The sequence below is a fragment of the Strongylocentrotus purpuratus genome, unplaced genomic scaffold (genome assembly GCF_000002235.5).
Source record: "Strongylocentrotus purpuratus isolate Spur 01 unplaced genomic scaffold, Spur_5.0 spur5_scaffold_6, whole genome shotgun sequence".
Classification (NCBI taxonomy): Eukaryota; Metazoa; Echinodermata; class Echinoidea; order Camarodonta; family Strongylocentrotidae; genus Strongylocentrotus; species Strongylocentrotus purpuratus.
The window spans coordinates 9910927-9926015 of record NW_022145612.1 but is presented as its reverse complement, the minus strand read 5'-3'; the positions used below and the strand labels follow the sequence as shown (position 1 = coordinate 9926015).

Genomic DNA, 15089 nt, shown 5'->3' with positions numbered 1-15089 from the left:
AATACTGGCCATGATACATTAAAGAGCAATATTAGTTATCCTTTGATTACGCTGTAATGATAATAATGATATGTGTAATAATTTCATGTTTAATATAATGATGAATTTCATACATGTATCCCACCGCTGGCACCACAAAGAGATTGTACACACTTTGAGTGCAAAATGGCAGTTGTCTACAATACATGTAATCTATTGGAGTGATAGCTGTGCTAGCGCTAATATCACTACACTAAGAATATATGTTATTAGAATATATAATTCTCCTTGTATAGGATCTTCAGATGCTGAGGGAGTATAAACCATTTGGAAGACCAGGAGCTGGAGCCCCACGAAGAGAACAAGAAAGCTATAGAACAAAGGCTGTACATAATGAACAACTTAACGATGGACCAGAAATTGTGAGCATATTATTTTTCTCATTGTAATTTTATTTTCAATTCTCTTTCTTGAGTTTTTATTGATATGTTCTTTTTTCCTTTTCCTAAAATAGCATTTTCATGATTTTATTTTCTTAATTTGTTCACCTTTGTTTGTGTTTCGTTGTGTTCTATGTTTACATCTTATGGCCCCTAGTAATTTTTTTTTGAGTTACAAGATGAACTGCTTAATTTTAATTTTTATGATTTGTATTTGCTTTTGCATGCCCTCTCTTTTTCTCACCCTTTCTAAATGTGTAATGTATTCTGTATTTCTTGCTTTTTTTGGATTAATGGATACAAAAAAGAAGAATAAATATACAAATAAACTGATATATCAGCAGTAAATCATACCATGTCAAATAAACCATTCACAATTTCTATCCAACACACTCTCTCTATTTCTTTTCATTTTTCTCAAACCTTTAAATTTTTTGATTTCTACAGCTTAAATTCCTTCAGTTTGGTAAGCCAGGCAACGGAGCACCGATCCGCACAGACTCTGGCAATGTGAAGACAAGCATCCGATCAAACATTGATATTAGGTTCAGAGATGGAGTGGGAATGAGAAGAGGGGTTGAGAACAACACGCGCTATACCAACGCCAAGGAGTTTGGAGACAAAGTGAACACAGAGTTAGGTAAGGAACAATTTATTGCAAGTGGTTCTATCCATAGGAGCTTTGATAATAAGTTCTTAAAACTACTTCTAAAATATCTTTAACTTGAATTTTTTTCAAGGCAATGTTGATAATAATCCAGTTTGTCTTGAAGGAAAATAAACTACAACATTAGTAGTAGTAGCCTACTAATAGTTGAATAATTCCGTAAAAATATCAATGACTTTCCTCAAAGTAATACAAATGTACCAATGTTTATCAATGAATATTTTCTGTATAGAACAATATGTATTGTCACCAAACTGCACGGTCTTATGAAGTAGAGACGTGTTCTTTTAAAGCAAGTATATATAAGCTTTTTAAGATAATCAAAAGTTGGATTGATTTAAGTATAACATGGAGAAAAGTTATATATGCAGTTTTATCAGACACTTTATTTAAAAGCTAATATACATGTACCAAAGAAGATGCTAAAGTAAGAATATATAGTTCATATTTTATGGAAATAATTCCTATTGTTTTTTTCCTTGTTAAAGGAGATTTACAAAAGAACCTTGAAGGTACTATTTAACATTATTATGCGTTCTTTTTTGCTTATTGCTGTGGGTGATCTGGTGGATGGCAATTTCTGGAAATTTCAAGCAAAATGACTCTCATTATTTGTGTTAAAAGGAAGAAACATGCCTTCTTTGTGTTACTTGTTTCTTTTTCTTTTGGTGAAGGTATTTAAAAGGAAGATGATGTGATTGTTATGAAGTTCATCTTTTCAGGAAATATTCTCATTTGGTTGTAGTCTTTCTTGGTCACTTTGATTTCAATATATATAAATTCATTTTTAAAACATTTTAGGAAACTCCTAATGCATGGTGTTTTTTTTCCTTTCTTTTTTTCTTATTTTTTACCATAACAAATGGAACAATGGGGTCTATTGTTTTGTCTTTGTATTTTTTCTACAATACTTACAAACCTTTTTACCACTACAAATGTTATATATATATATTTAATTTTCATAATTTTGATGTGCATTTGAATATTCAGGAAACATGGCATTAGAAAAGAGAACCGTAAAAGAAATGGAGAGACAGATTGAGAAAGCAGAAGAGAGGAAAACGGTAAGTCTGATTTGAAATGCATAATCGGAGATCAAGTAATCCTTTTGAGGCTAGTTATTTCTAAACTCATGTTTTCAAAATTCAATTTACTTATAATCCATTTAACATCCATTATTAATCAATTATGATCCCTTTTCCATCATGATTTTACTGCAGCAAATGCATTTGAAAAATTCCTATCCAAAAGTAATTTTTTTCCTTCTTTTTCTTAATCATTTACATATATATATATATATATATATATATATATATATATATATATATATATATATATATATATATATTTTTTTATATATATATATATACTGTATATATAAACATACATGTTCATGTTTAATTTCATGTTATCACTGTAACATCTTCACTTGGTGTTGTACCACTCAAACTTGAATTACTGGATAGCAGATCATGGTGGTTGTCTTTTATGACTTGATAGCATTAACTTTTTTTTAATGTAAACCTTCATATATAATCATATTTCTAACTTATATTGTATATGATTTTCAATTGATTCAAAACACTTGTACTATGAAGATAGGCAAAGTAAAACTCATTTACTATTATCATTTTGATATTGACAGTGGGACTACAACCCCTATGGAAAATCTGGTGCAGGTGCTCCAATTAAGACCGACTCAGGTAAGTCAATATTTGATTGTGAGGAGGCAAACACCAATAATTGATTCAATTAAAGAGTAAATCACTAGCAATTTACTGATATCAAGGTTGCTGGCTCTGTCTTTATACTGGATGAAAAGTATAGTTTTGTATTGTTATTTTGAATATAACTTTCTATTTGTCTTTGATGATAAAAGTAAAAAGACATACATTCAGCATACATGTGTGATATAAAAACAAAGCATTAAAAAGGGTAAACATGTTATGTTCAAATATGTATTTTATTCTTGTACATGAGGAAGTAGTTTCATATAAATCAAATTCCACACTTGACAAGAGTCTGTCATTTGAAACTGCTATAAAAGGCTTATTTTACCTATTTTATTATGCAGTTGTACACTACCCTTCACTTATATGTCTGTTGACAAATGCAGAAATATAGAAGCTGCCATTTGCTTGATACCTTTACTTTTTGTTCAATCTTCATAAAAGTGGAAAACAAAATTAAGCAGTGGTTGGTCAGGAAGATACTAGATAGTCATAATATTTACTTGACGGTGGTCTAAGTGGTTATGGAATGCGGCAAGTTAGATAGAACCTGGGGTGAAGCTAGCTACAGAAAATCAATATCTGTGGTTAGGTAAACAGAATCGTAACAATGAAAGATCCTGGGATATTGATTAATTGTGCAGCGAATTGGCATCTTTCCGGAGTCGTAAATAATAGATTGCCAGATGTAAATACCACTTGGCATTTAAAACACATAAGACATTAAGTCATGTTCGAATGATTGCACATTGAATTGCAATCATGCTTATCAGTTTAGATGAGCTCATTAAGAAACAATGCACTGATTACATTACAATATGTTGTATATGTAATCAATATCATCTAGAAAAAAGACATTTATCAAGAAAGTTTGTTGAAGTTAGTAGAATATACATAGATTTTTATTAGAGTTTTCATACCATAGTTACGTTTCATTGTGCTTACTTGGAAGCGTTACACCAATTAACTTCAGTTTTGTTTTGTTATTCTTAAACTTGAAAAATAATGAAAAAATACTTTTAATTAACATACAATATGATGAAAATGTTCTTTAATGAATTACAATCCAGTAAAAATATATATTTAGGGTCCCAGTTGAAAAAAGGGGGAGGGGTTAAGATGTAATGGGGGTATTTGAAGATCAAGAAATAGATAGGGTGAGTCTGTTATTAATATTTAAAAATCTTATGTGAAAGATTGTCTCCTACATTCAAATTATTGAGAGATATAATGGTGCCTGATATTAAGATTTTGTTTACTAGATTAAACCATCCAACGTTTTAGATTTTTAATAATAATAAGTACATGATTATATTCCTTTATTTCATTAGGTAACCTTATGACTGGGAGAGCCAGGACTCTTGCCAAAGACCCACTGGAACTAAAACAGATTGAAGAAAAACCCTACATGAAGAAACTTGGTAAGTCATGTATTAAAAAGATCTATCTTTGGTCTGTTGCATCTCTAAAGGATATTGTCTGCTGAGCGCTAGAAGGGCTTTGATGCATATATTTTAACACAGAGTTAATATCCTTCTGGCTCTCAACTGATAACGTGTTAAGCTAAAGAGAGTCCCAATGTATACTTTTTAAAATACATATACTGTAGCAAAAATTATAAGATGTATCATTTCAGTAAGTACCAAGTTTGTTAAACCTCATTTGAACACAGTAAAAAAAGAAATATAATGAGTTTTTGTTTAGTGGTACTATATTTATTGAAAGTGACTTAAAACATCTTTTAATTTTCTATAGTAATGATTAACTTCCTCCATTTTCCACCATTTTCCCCATCTCTCATTCAACAGCACCAGGAGAAGGAAATGTAAGTACATGTTGTATTTCGAGCATTTTTTTTTTTTTTTTTGAAGAGCATAATCGTTATATAAAATAGTATTAGGGATATTTTTGTAATTTATCATTCTACCTCCACACCACCGGCTTGAAGCTGTATTTCAATGTTTAATTTAGAAGAAACAGTATCTGCAGAATGTTTGCAAAAAGTCAAACTTATGATCAGAATGTTTATGATACAACCAAAACAACAATTCCAAATGGAATCATACAAAGCATACACATTTGCATCAATCACGTATGATATCACCATACGTTTGACAGCTTTAGGGATAAAGTTTCTATTTTATTTAGAAATTAAATATCACAAATCTTGATTCCCATCATCCTATTTGAGCCAGTTTTAGATTAAGAAAATATATTTGCCGTGCATACATGTTCTCCAAATAACTATATTCTTGATGATTTTCTCCATAGACTGTAGTTTACAACCCATGGGGGAAAGGGCAGGGGGCTCCAGAGAGGGATGCATTGGGAAACTCCAAGAAGCTGACCTGGGGTGATGCCAATACCGCTCCAGAAAACTTTGTACCCGTCAGCACGGTAAGAATCAACAAATCATTTGAAGATTAAAGATTATATTGTTTCATTTACTGTGCAAACAAAGTTCATCAGATATTATGTGATTCTTAATGAGATAAATTGTGTACACGTATGTAGTCAGGAAATTATAGATTATGTGGCTTAATCAGAAAGACAATAGCTTATTTCAGTTATTTATTTGTACTCTGATATACTGATGATGTTTGTATATGTATAATGCAAACAAGAATGATTATTTCAATTTTTCTATATTCCTTTAGCTTTTGTTTATAGTTAATATATTATTGTCTGTATAAATTTTTGTGCCTGAAAAATATTGTATGATTTTTTAAAACTTTATTTCCTACTGGATTGCATGTACTTGAAATTGTCACTTGTTAAATCTCTAATCATTAATGATTAACTAAAAGGAACTCGTAAAATCATGATGTAAGTTAATTAATGATATTCTTTATCTCTCTTTCTCAAAATAAATTGTTAGGGAGTTGCCATGGAAACCAAACCATTTGGAGGTGGGGGTCATCAGATTGACGAGAAGGGAGAGAAGAAAACTCGTTTCCATCAAACTCTTCAAAATTCTTCAAATCCAGGAGGTAAGGATTAATTTGCCAATATTCCTCTTGCAGAAATCTTTAAATACTGCATACTTTGGTTCCTTTTGTAGGAAGAATTTGTTCATTTCTTGTTGTTTTACTTATTTGGCAACGTAAAAGCTGTGAAAAGTATTATATTTTGATGGGGTAATACATGTATATTTTTGCTTTAAGTTTATTATTCCAAATGTATGTTGGTTTATAAATGGAATCTATTCTTTCTTCTACAAATGTTATTTTGCAGTATTGTATCTTCCGGTCTTTTCAATGCATTTTCTCAGTACAGAGAAATACATCATTGATGCATTCAGTTTTTACAACATTGCTTCTTTCTTTTATTTCAAATTGCTCTCTCATTCTTCTCAAAATCCTTTGTTATAGAAATTTAAATTCAGCATTTACATCTGTTGTCTAATTATTTATTTTTTCATAAAATTTCCTTGATGATTGCCTTCAATATTTCAAATTTTGCTTTGGTACTTTTCCTCTATGTGTAATTTTCTGTTTTTGTCCCCTTTTATTACCAAACCTTACCAACCATTCCATCACCTATGCTATTCATAGGAAGTTTACGTGGCCCTCTTCGTCAGACAGGTACCCTTGCGTTTGCCTGTAGTGATTGTGTGCTTGCTTGGAAATTGCACTATAAATGTTACCCCATCTTGCTCTTGATTTTTTAAAGCTTTTGCTTTTGTATTTACTCACAATTGCTTGTAAATAGTGTTTCTTTTCCATATTGCACTTTGTAGTTAATTTGTTTGGATAAAATGTAGGATAATTGTGCTGTGGCCCTTACTCTATTGTTTCTCCTCATTCTCTTTTGAATACTCACTATCTCTCTCCCTCTCTCCCTATCTCCTTCTCTCTCTCTCTCTCTCTCTCTCTCTCTCTCCGTCTGTCTGTTTGTCTCTGTCTCTCTCTCTCTCTCATGGCTCATATTTTGTATATCTCTTGCTCCTTTTTTTGTCATTTCATTATCTCTGCTATTTGATATCTCTGTGTCTATTTATCCCACTTTCTGTCTTTCTCTTTCTATCTTCATCTCTTTCTGTGTTTCTGTCTGTCTGTGTGTCTCTCTTGTATCTGTACCTTCTGCTCTGTGTGTGCGTCAATCACCTAATCATCACACATCGGGTGCAGGTCTCTATAGGTCCCATGTATTTTTGACTGAAGGGACCTCACTAAAAGCAAAGGGTAAAAAGGGCAAAAAATCAAAGTATACAGTAAATTGTATACAGAAGAATTTTAGCTTATGATTCTTGTAGTAGCTGAATGTGGTAATGCTATTAAAGACAAAAAAAGTAGTTTAGGGATGGCTTTATGTTCTTCTTTGCCTGTTTTTGCTGGTAATTTTGATAGAAAAGGCTATAATTGTAAATATGGACACACTTGTTGATGCGTTATATTGTTCTTTTTCAATGTTCTAATAGATAGACTGTATTAACACTGTTTGAATGTGCACATTTGTTAATGTCTATATATTGTTTGTTTGGAGCTACAGAGGCCTTAACTCATCATTTTACACAGTAATGTCCTTGTGGCCTTATCTGACAATATGTTTCCCATTTGTGTGGTTATTATAGCTTCAATATAATTTTTTTTTTCCAATTTTGCTGCAACATTTTTGCATGTCAAATTGTCAGAAAAAAAAGTAGTTTGCAATTATTTACACTTTGTAGTGTCTGTCAAATTATGAGTGATTGAACTTTTGGTGCTTTGATAAATAATTTATTGAGTTCTCATATATTTTTAGGTTAGCTTGAATTTATAGATAGCTTGAATTGTAGATGTATTCATGCCATGTAAAATTGTTTGGCTCATTTTACTATAAAAATGAATGACAAAACATCAGATGAGATCATTAATATATACAATATACAAGAGCGGACCAAGGAGAGATCCCTTATGAACGCCGCATGTGACATTCTACCCTGAATAAAAATTTCTTAGACTGAGATTGACCTAGTTATTATATTCCTTACAGAGGTCATCATCGAGGATGGGGCAAAGAAAGATCCCAGTGAGCCATGGGGTCGACCAGGAGGGGGCGCACCCCTGTTCTTACCCAACGGTAGCGTGAATGCTACTAACAGGGGTAAAGCCGTCATGGACATGATGGGGATTGACCCGCCCAAAAGAGAGGAGGTCAAGGCCAAGCAGGAATACCTCAAAACACTCAGTAAGACATGGTCCACAGCAATTACTCTTGTACTTTTCTATAAATGAACCACTTGTTATGTAATTTGATCACCCGTTTTCTATATTTTGTTTATTAAAGGAAAATCCAACCTTAGTAGATAACTACTCTGAAAGAAAACAGAGAAGCAGAGTGGTGAAAATTTGAACGAAATTAGACAAACAATTCAACCAACTACGTGCATGAATCTGTCTAGATATAATAATTCATTTATTGATTTATTTCTGAAATTTATACAGGGTGGCACATATCACCAAATTGGTGGTCTTAATTCCATGAGGCCCAATATTGAATAGTACCTTTAAGCAGTGAGTCTCTGTATTTTCTCTCTCCATTGATAACTCTGCTGCATTATCTATTACTAGATAATTACTTACCTCATCCCCTCATCCCTCCCTTTGTTTTCAGAAACTGAGATTGATTACCAGAAGAGCCAGAGACAGCGTGAAGCTAAGGAAGTGATGAAACCAGGAGGTGAGACGGTTAACTGGATCAGAAGCAAAGAGGTTGGATACCGCAGCAGAGACCCAACTACAGGAACAGTTCTACCGGTCCACCACAAGGCTACATCCGATATCACCAGACATGTAAGTTGGCCTAGCTTCAAAGTTGTTTCACTCCACTGCATGTGAGGATATCATCTTGTGACAGTCATAAGGGCATCATTTGACATAGAGTTAAGAATGCACTTATGAGATGCAGGTTCAGGTTTTTATTTGGGGAAAGCAGTTCTTCAATGAAGTGAACAATATAAAAAAATTAACAATATCCAAGCGATTCCAAAGCGATATTGGAAATTAATACAGTTTCATATTAATAGCATTACAGGTATTTTGTTTATTATGTTGTATTATGTTGTACTTTGTTGTATTATGTTGTATTATGTTGTATATTATGATGCCCTGTCAAAAATACCAGAGCAGTGCATGCAGAAGGAAAACATTTAGAACTGCAACCTACATGTATTTGGTCAAGATCTAAACACATTGTACGTGGCAATCAGACTCAGTCAGCAATTGGCCTGTTGTGCGACTCCTTCTGCACATTATTAAAGAAAGAGTTTTGCTTTAATTTTGCCTGTCAATTTGTTGGTTTCTCAATGTCTCTTCATTTGGCTCCTTTCATCATCGCCTCAACAAATTCTTTTTAGTTTTTAACTGTTTAACTTTTCAATACTTTTAAAGTGGAAATAGAAATGGAAGAAGTGAAATAGAAACAGAAATGTAAATTTAATATTATCAAATCAAATCAAATCCTATCAAATGATTTGTCTTGGAACAGGTGATGGACATTAGAAGACCAACTCTAGATGTACAGGACTATCGTACAGACTTGGTCCATCAGGCTGAGCAGAGGATACGTCAGAAGGACCTAGAACGAGAGGTTTCTAGGCAAGAGGTTTCACAGGTTAGTCTCAATATATCTCTTTGACATCAAGACACCCATCTGGTAGATTTATACTAGTGTGTTTCATTTTGGGACTGGGTTGGTATCTATTCTGGGGGGTGTTTCACATAGATCCTAAGTTGGACTTAACACTTATGGAAAGCCGCTATCATCTCTGAAAATATTAATGTATGCAGCTCTGTTACTGTGTTTTATGGAGGTTGACACTGAATTGTAACAAAATGCTAATATACAAATAACGCACGGCCCAGAGTGCAATAGCGGTGAATGCAGTATGCGCGAGGTTTCTTTAGATTGATGCCGCTCTGTGCAATGAGCCGCTTGTGGCAAGTTGACAGTGAGCACCATCTGAAGAAACCTAGCGTACACTGCATTTACGTTTCGCACAACAGGGTCAAGTGCGTTATTTGTTTTATAAAATAGCGACACAAATGCAAAACAAACAAAAGTTTAGATCTTAAGTATTAAGTTAGAGTCTACGAGAGTTAGATCTAGAGTTATGTTGGTTCTACTAGAGTAAGACCTTGCAGGCTTACCAAAAAGTTCACGGGATTCATTGCCTTGATTAAAAATAAAATCCATAGGGGGTCTAGAGACGAGTCTACATCAGACAGCTGAAATTCCTGGCTTCATTATAAAATCCCAAAGTCAAAACAGGCCTCAATCCAAGGCAAAAGTAAAATAAAAATTTGCTTTCTAATAATACCCCGCTCTAGCTAGCTAGCTAAGCTACGCGTACACTGCGCTCGGGATTATGGTGTAGCGTACAATATTAGCTACGAGTAGCCTATACAATTAATGCACTCGAGGCCAAGGGAGCGTACTACACGTACGCGCGCGTACTGGATATCCATGGTAACGTGTATTGTAACTTTTTTTGCGCTTTTTTTTGCAAAATCGTGCTTGCATCAAAAATTCGTACATGTCATGTGACGCGTATTGACCAATCACGATGCTTAAAATACTAGAGCCATTTTATAATAGTGGCTGTTGCACGCAAGATGCCATCATTACCTGTTATTACCTGCAATGTTAGCTCTTTCCGATTAAGACAATTGATGATATTGTCCTTTTGTACATGTATGAAGAAAAACAAAGGAATACATCCATATGAAAATTTAACAATCTTAAATTGTCATGAGCAAACTTATCACATGTATAGTAAGTGTTATGGACTGCAGGTCTGATCTTTCATCAAGGCATGCTTTACTTGATATATAAGTGGAAATTATCTTGTCTTTCTCACATGTAGCATCATCAGACCTTCAAGCAGCAATGGGGCAGACCTGGCAATGGCGCCCCCTATGATCCAGCGATGAAGAGGCATGCTCTCGATCCGGACACATTAAAACAGGTATAAGAAAGCAAAAAATTAAAGATCACCATTTGATATTGAGTATGAAATTTAAAAAGGCCAGCATTCATGAAAAGCTCATTATTAGACAAAGATGTGTACATATATATATTGTATAAAAGTGGAATTTGTTTACAGCGTTTGGCAATGGCCATTCTTTAGATAGACATGTGAATACAACAGCCATATAGTCTTGAATTGAAAATGAGCAGCAAGTATTGAATAGTTGAGCAGGCATTTTTACACTGTCTATAAGTATCAACTTGTGTAGATTGATAAGATCTTTTTACAGCTAATTAAGGTATGCAGATGAAAAGAGTGATTTTGGAAAGATTTATATTAATACAATTTGAAATTAGGCTTATATAAGAGAGGAGTACCTTACGTAGAACCACATGTTTGCATGATCTTTGGCATTTGAGATGACATTTTTACCCTTATTTTGTTTTCTTCATTTTATTTGCTACCCTTTATTGCATGAATTCCTCAGACCCTTCATGTCCTTTCCTTATTTATCTTCATTGTCTTTAACCATATATATCATTTCTTCTTTGCATGCCCTCCTTCTCTCCACTCACACAATATATAATACACACTTATATTGCATGGAATTTACACATGCTTTGCATATAATTTGCATATATTGATCTGTTTTCATATATCTAAATCCAAAACTCGATTGAACCTATACTCTAATATAATTATCAAATCAAATGTGCCATCCTCATACATCATTCAATTCATAATTGATGTATTCCCTCTGAAATATTGCTGCTCACACATATGCACACCCACACCAAAATAATACAATTCAAATCTTCACACTCTATTCTTTAACACTTCACTACATTCATAATCACTCAAATTTACCCTGACATAATTCCACATGATCAAACTACATCCACATACATCTAAACAAACCGTCATCGTCATCGACACCACCTATAGACGAGAAGGGTACCTGAGCCAGCCATGCCCTGGGTCCGTACCAAGGCCCTGGAGAGCAGGTTCCGAGACCCTAACTACCAGCCTACTGTGCCCCGCCAACAGCCCATGGTACTGGAATCTACTGGAGTTGCGGTGTGTATGCAGTGCAGTAGTTCTTGACCTGCCCCTATTCTTCCTTATCTTTTCACTTGACTTAATGTGACAGTGCATGTTATGACCTAACTGCAATTGGGTTTTGAAAGAAATCAAATTAGGATTAGATGAAGAATTTCATGAAATGTGAATTTATGCCATTAAGGTCTTGAATTGCTGTGTGAATAGTAGTATTGAAATTGAAGGGTGTTGTGATACTCCCATTCTTGTGACATATTGTTACACTTTGATCAGCAGATATTGTCACATGAATTATAGTATAAAATTGCAGGATATTGTGAGTTATGCAGACGGAGATAAGGCATGATTATCTGGAAAGATTAGTGACATTATACTAGGTTCACAGCTGGTCACCGACTGGTTGCCAATGTTGCCCTTTCTCTGAGTGAATGGCTTAGAAAATAATAGAAAATTGATGCTAATATGCTTGTGACCTTTTTGTACCTCCAATGGACAGACACAGTTTGCATTTTTGAAATTTCATACCTTATCCTCTTGCAATTTCTTTCAAAATCCAGTGTAGTTGGGTCATAAGGTGTATAGTAGCCTTGTGACTGAAGAACCTTGTAGATAGACCTTGTCATGATGATCTGTATATTTGTATACATGTATATATATATTTAATAGAAGTATATTTATAGTTCTTCACTTATGTTGTAACCTTTGTTGGTAGTTTAGATTTTGACATGGTTTTTAATCCTTGTAACTTCTGTGAACACACTCTCTGATCTAATGTGTGCTCATGATTTTTTTTTCATTTTCTGTCATCTATGTCTCTCCAAGTTAGTATTTAGCATGATAAATCTCTTGATTACTCAAGTTTTGTGCTAGATTGCTATTCGTAGTACGGGATTTGGATTTTGCAGTGCTATGACTAGTGAAGCATGGCTGTACATTTCATTTGCTAACTGGTATGTTTCATTATGACATAATTGATAATCATATTGAAATGGTTACTACACACTGTATATAAGATACATATATTGTTAAGGTAATTTGATAAGAGTTTATCAGATAATCTAGTATCTTATCTGCTCTACACTATTTTTAATGTACTTATATCTCTTTTATTTTCTCTAGAAGTCATTGGTTTCTAAAATGTACTGCAGTTACAAATTGATTACTGGTATATAAGAATATTGTATGTGCTAGATACCAATTCTCATTAATTTATTTTAAACCGCTGTATTTGTTTCTTTTTTCTATTTCCTGTCACAGAATGGACCATATCAACTCAGGGCACCATGGGGAGCTTACTCTGTCTAGACCTTACTCTCAACGAAAGAGTGCCAAAAAGAAAAAAAAAGAAAAAAAATGAAATATTGAAAATTAAAAAAAAGAAGAAAAAGAATATGCTTCCTAAAAACAATACTGTACATTCCAACAAGCTTTTTACACAGTTGTAAATTTGGACAATATTTGTTTTTAAAGTTGCTAAGCAGGATCAGTTCCATTGATTATTCTGATTTGAATGAATTAGTCAATCCATTAATCATTGATGTATTTACACTATTATTTTTCTTTTATACCGGAAATGTGATGATAGACTTTTTCTTTTTTTTCCAGGAAAGATTAAGATCAAATAGTACTTGAAATTGTACCAATTATTTAAAGATAAATTACCAGCTGGTGTATTATAGTACACACAAATATATTGCTTTGTATAAATTATTTGTATATAACTTGTAAATATATATTGTAAATATGAACAAGGCAATCTGTGTCTTCTATTTGTTTCTGCATGTATATATGGTACAGTTTTTCAAGACATAAATGATATCTTCCAATATGCCACATAATGCTGTACAATAAGAGGGTCTAATTGTCATTGTTGAATGCAACATACATTTTGGTAAAGGTAACATTTAAGATTGGCTATGTGAGCCAAAAATACTTGATCTTATGCAAATTGAGTATCCATGGAAATAGATGTGTGCTTAATGCAACAGGGTCTTCATATTATGTGTGCTTGAAAAAAAATAATGATTATTTAGTTATGAACATTATATATTTATAAACATTATATAGTTATGCATATGATAGAATCAAGGGAAATCACTATTTTTAGTTGATTCTTTTTAATTAAATGATTAGGAGTAGATTACATTTTTAATCATGTTTAGTACCATATATTAGACATGTATTTTTATGTCACAAGACTGCAAATCCTATGCAAGTATGTTTGTTTCGTTGGTAAAAAAAGATGCGATAGTTGTGTATTTGTGATGTATGCTGTATATTGCCTGTTTAAAGAGGTTTTGTAATGTTAGCAATAGTTTTGCTGAAATATGTTGTCACTTGTCTTGCATCTTAATGTTTGTTTGCTTGCATTGTTTTAATATGCTCTTTACACGAAACAGTCTTTCAGGGATATAGCAAGTATGATTAGAAGAGTGATTAGATTTGATGACTTGCCAGCACTTTCAAATGGTATAGATTAATTATGAATACTGATTAACAGATCAATGTGCTATACATCTTTTATGTAGCAATGGTTTGTTATGTAATAAGTTTATTGAACAAATCATGGTGGATGTCATTATAAAAATTGCATATGGTTATTTGAGCAAAATAGAGAGGCAAGTATTGTGCTGCTTTTTCCAATGTTAAACAATACAAAAGCTTAATTTTCTTTTATTCACAAATAAGCCAGTGAATTGGCTTGCAATAACCAAAAACTAAAGTTGCATGAACATTATAATTTGGACAAATATCTGGAAAGAATTCACAATTGACAAATCATTCAATTTCAATGTTTTTCAGATAATAGTTTGATTTGAGGTAAATCTGTGCAATAGCAAATACATTTTGGCCTGAGATTTCTTTTCTATAATGCAAGTACCAGCTTGTATCCTTTCTAGAAAATCTGAGTAAACTAAGAAAGATTTTAAAGCTTTTTGCACATTTCCTTTTTAATATTCAAGCTTTCACTATCATCGAACATTGGATACTTGTATACTGATACAACTTTGTTCTTAAACTTAAAAATTTATATATTGAGAATATTTCTCCAAAATATTTGTAAGATGTGCAGTATGGTTTTGTATTTGTTTTCATTCAAATTATGTGCTGTAATTATAACTGTTTTTTAAAATGTAAATATAGGAAATTATATATAATACTTGCATCTGTTAAATTTATGCAATAAATATTTCCGTACATGTATATCTTTTTCTTGTTCAACCTTTTTATCATTTATTGTCTTTTGACTTGTTATTCTCTAT

The 15089-nt window shown here is 32.7% G+C and overlaps 1 protein-coding gene across 5 annotated transcripts in view; it reads left to right on the top strand.

Annotated features, from left to right (window-relative positions):
• LOC756624 overlaps positions 1-15030 on the top strand; it is a 32776-nt gene extending 17746 nt beyond the window's left edge. For 2 of the 5 annotated variants that reach the window (XM_011671705.2, XM_030973582.1), the window contains 16 exons: positions 276-401; positions 867-1059; positions 1575-1598; positions 2077-2150; positions 2732-2789; positions 4148-4237; positions 4625-4641; positions 5088-5213; positions 5695-5806; positions 6371-6400; positions 7791-7985; positions 8412-8590; positions 9285-9410; positions 10663-10764; positions 11713-11844; positions 13084-15030. In XM_011671705.2, coding sequence (XP_011670007.2) covers positions 276-401; positions 867-1059; positions 1575-1598; positions 2077-2150; positions 2732-2789; positions 4148-4237; positions 4625-4641; positions 5088-5213; positions 5695-5806; positions 6371-6400; positions 7791-7985; positions 8412-8590; positions 9285-9410; positions 10663-10764; positions 11713-11844; positions 13084-13131 — 1632 coding nt within the window. In that variant the 3' untranslated portion in view covers positions 13132-15030. The remainder of the gene's footprint in view (positions 1-275; positions 402-866; positions 1060-1574; positions 1599-2076; positions 2151-2731; positions 2790-4147; positions 4238-4624; positions 4642-5087; positions 5214-5694; positions 5807-6370; positions 6401-7790; positions 7986-8411; positions 8591-9284; positions 9411-10662; positions 10765-11712; positions 11845-13083) is intronic. The other 3 variants (XM_030973583.1, XM_030973584.1, XM_001195971.4) reach the window with 3 other exon arrangements.
• Positions 15031-15089: the final 59 nt, after the last annotated feature.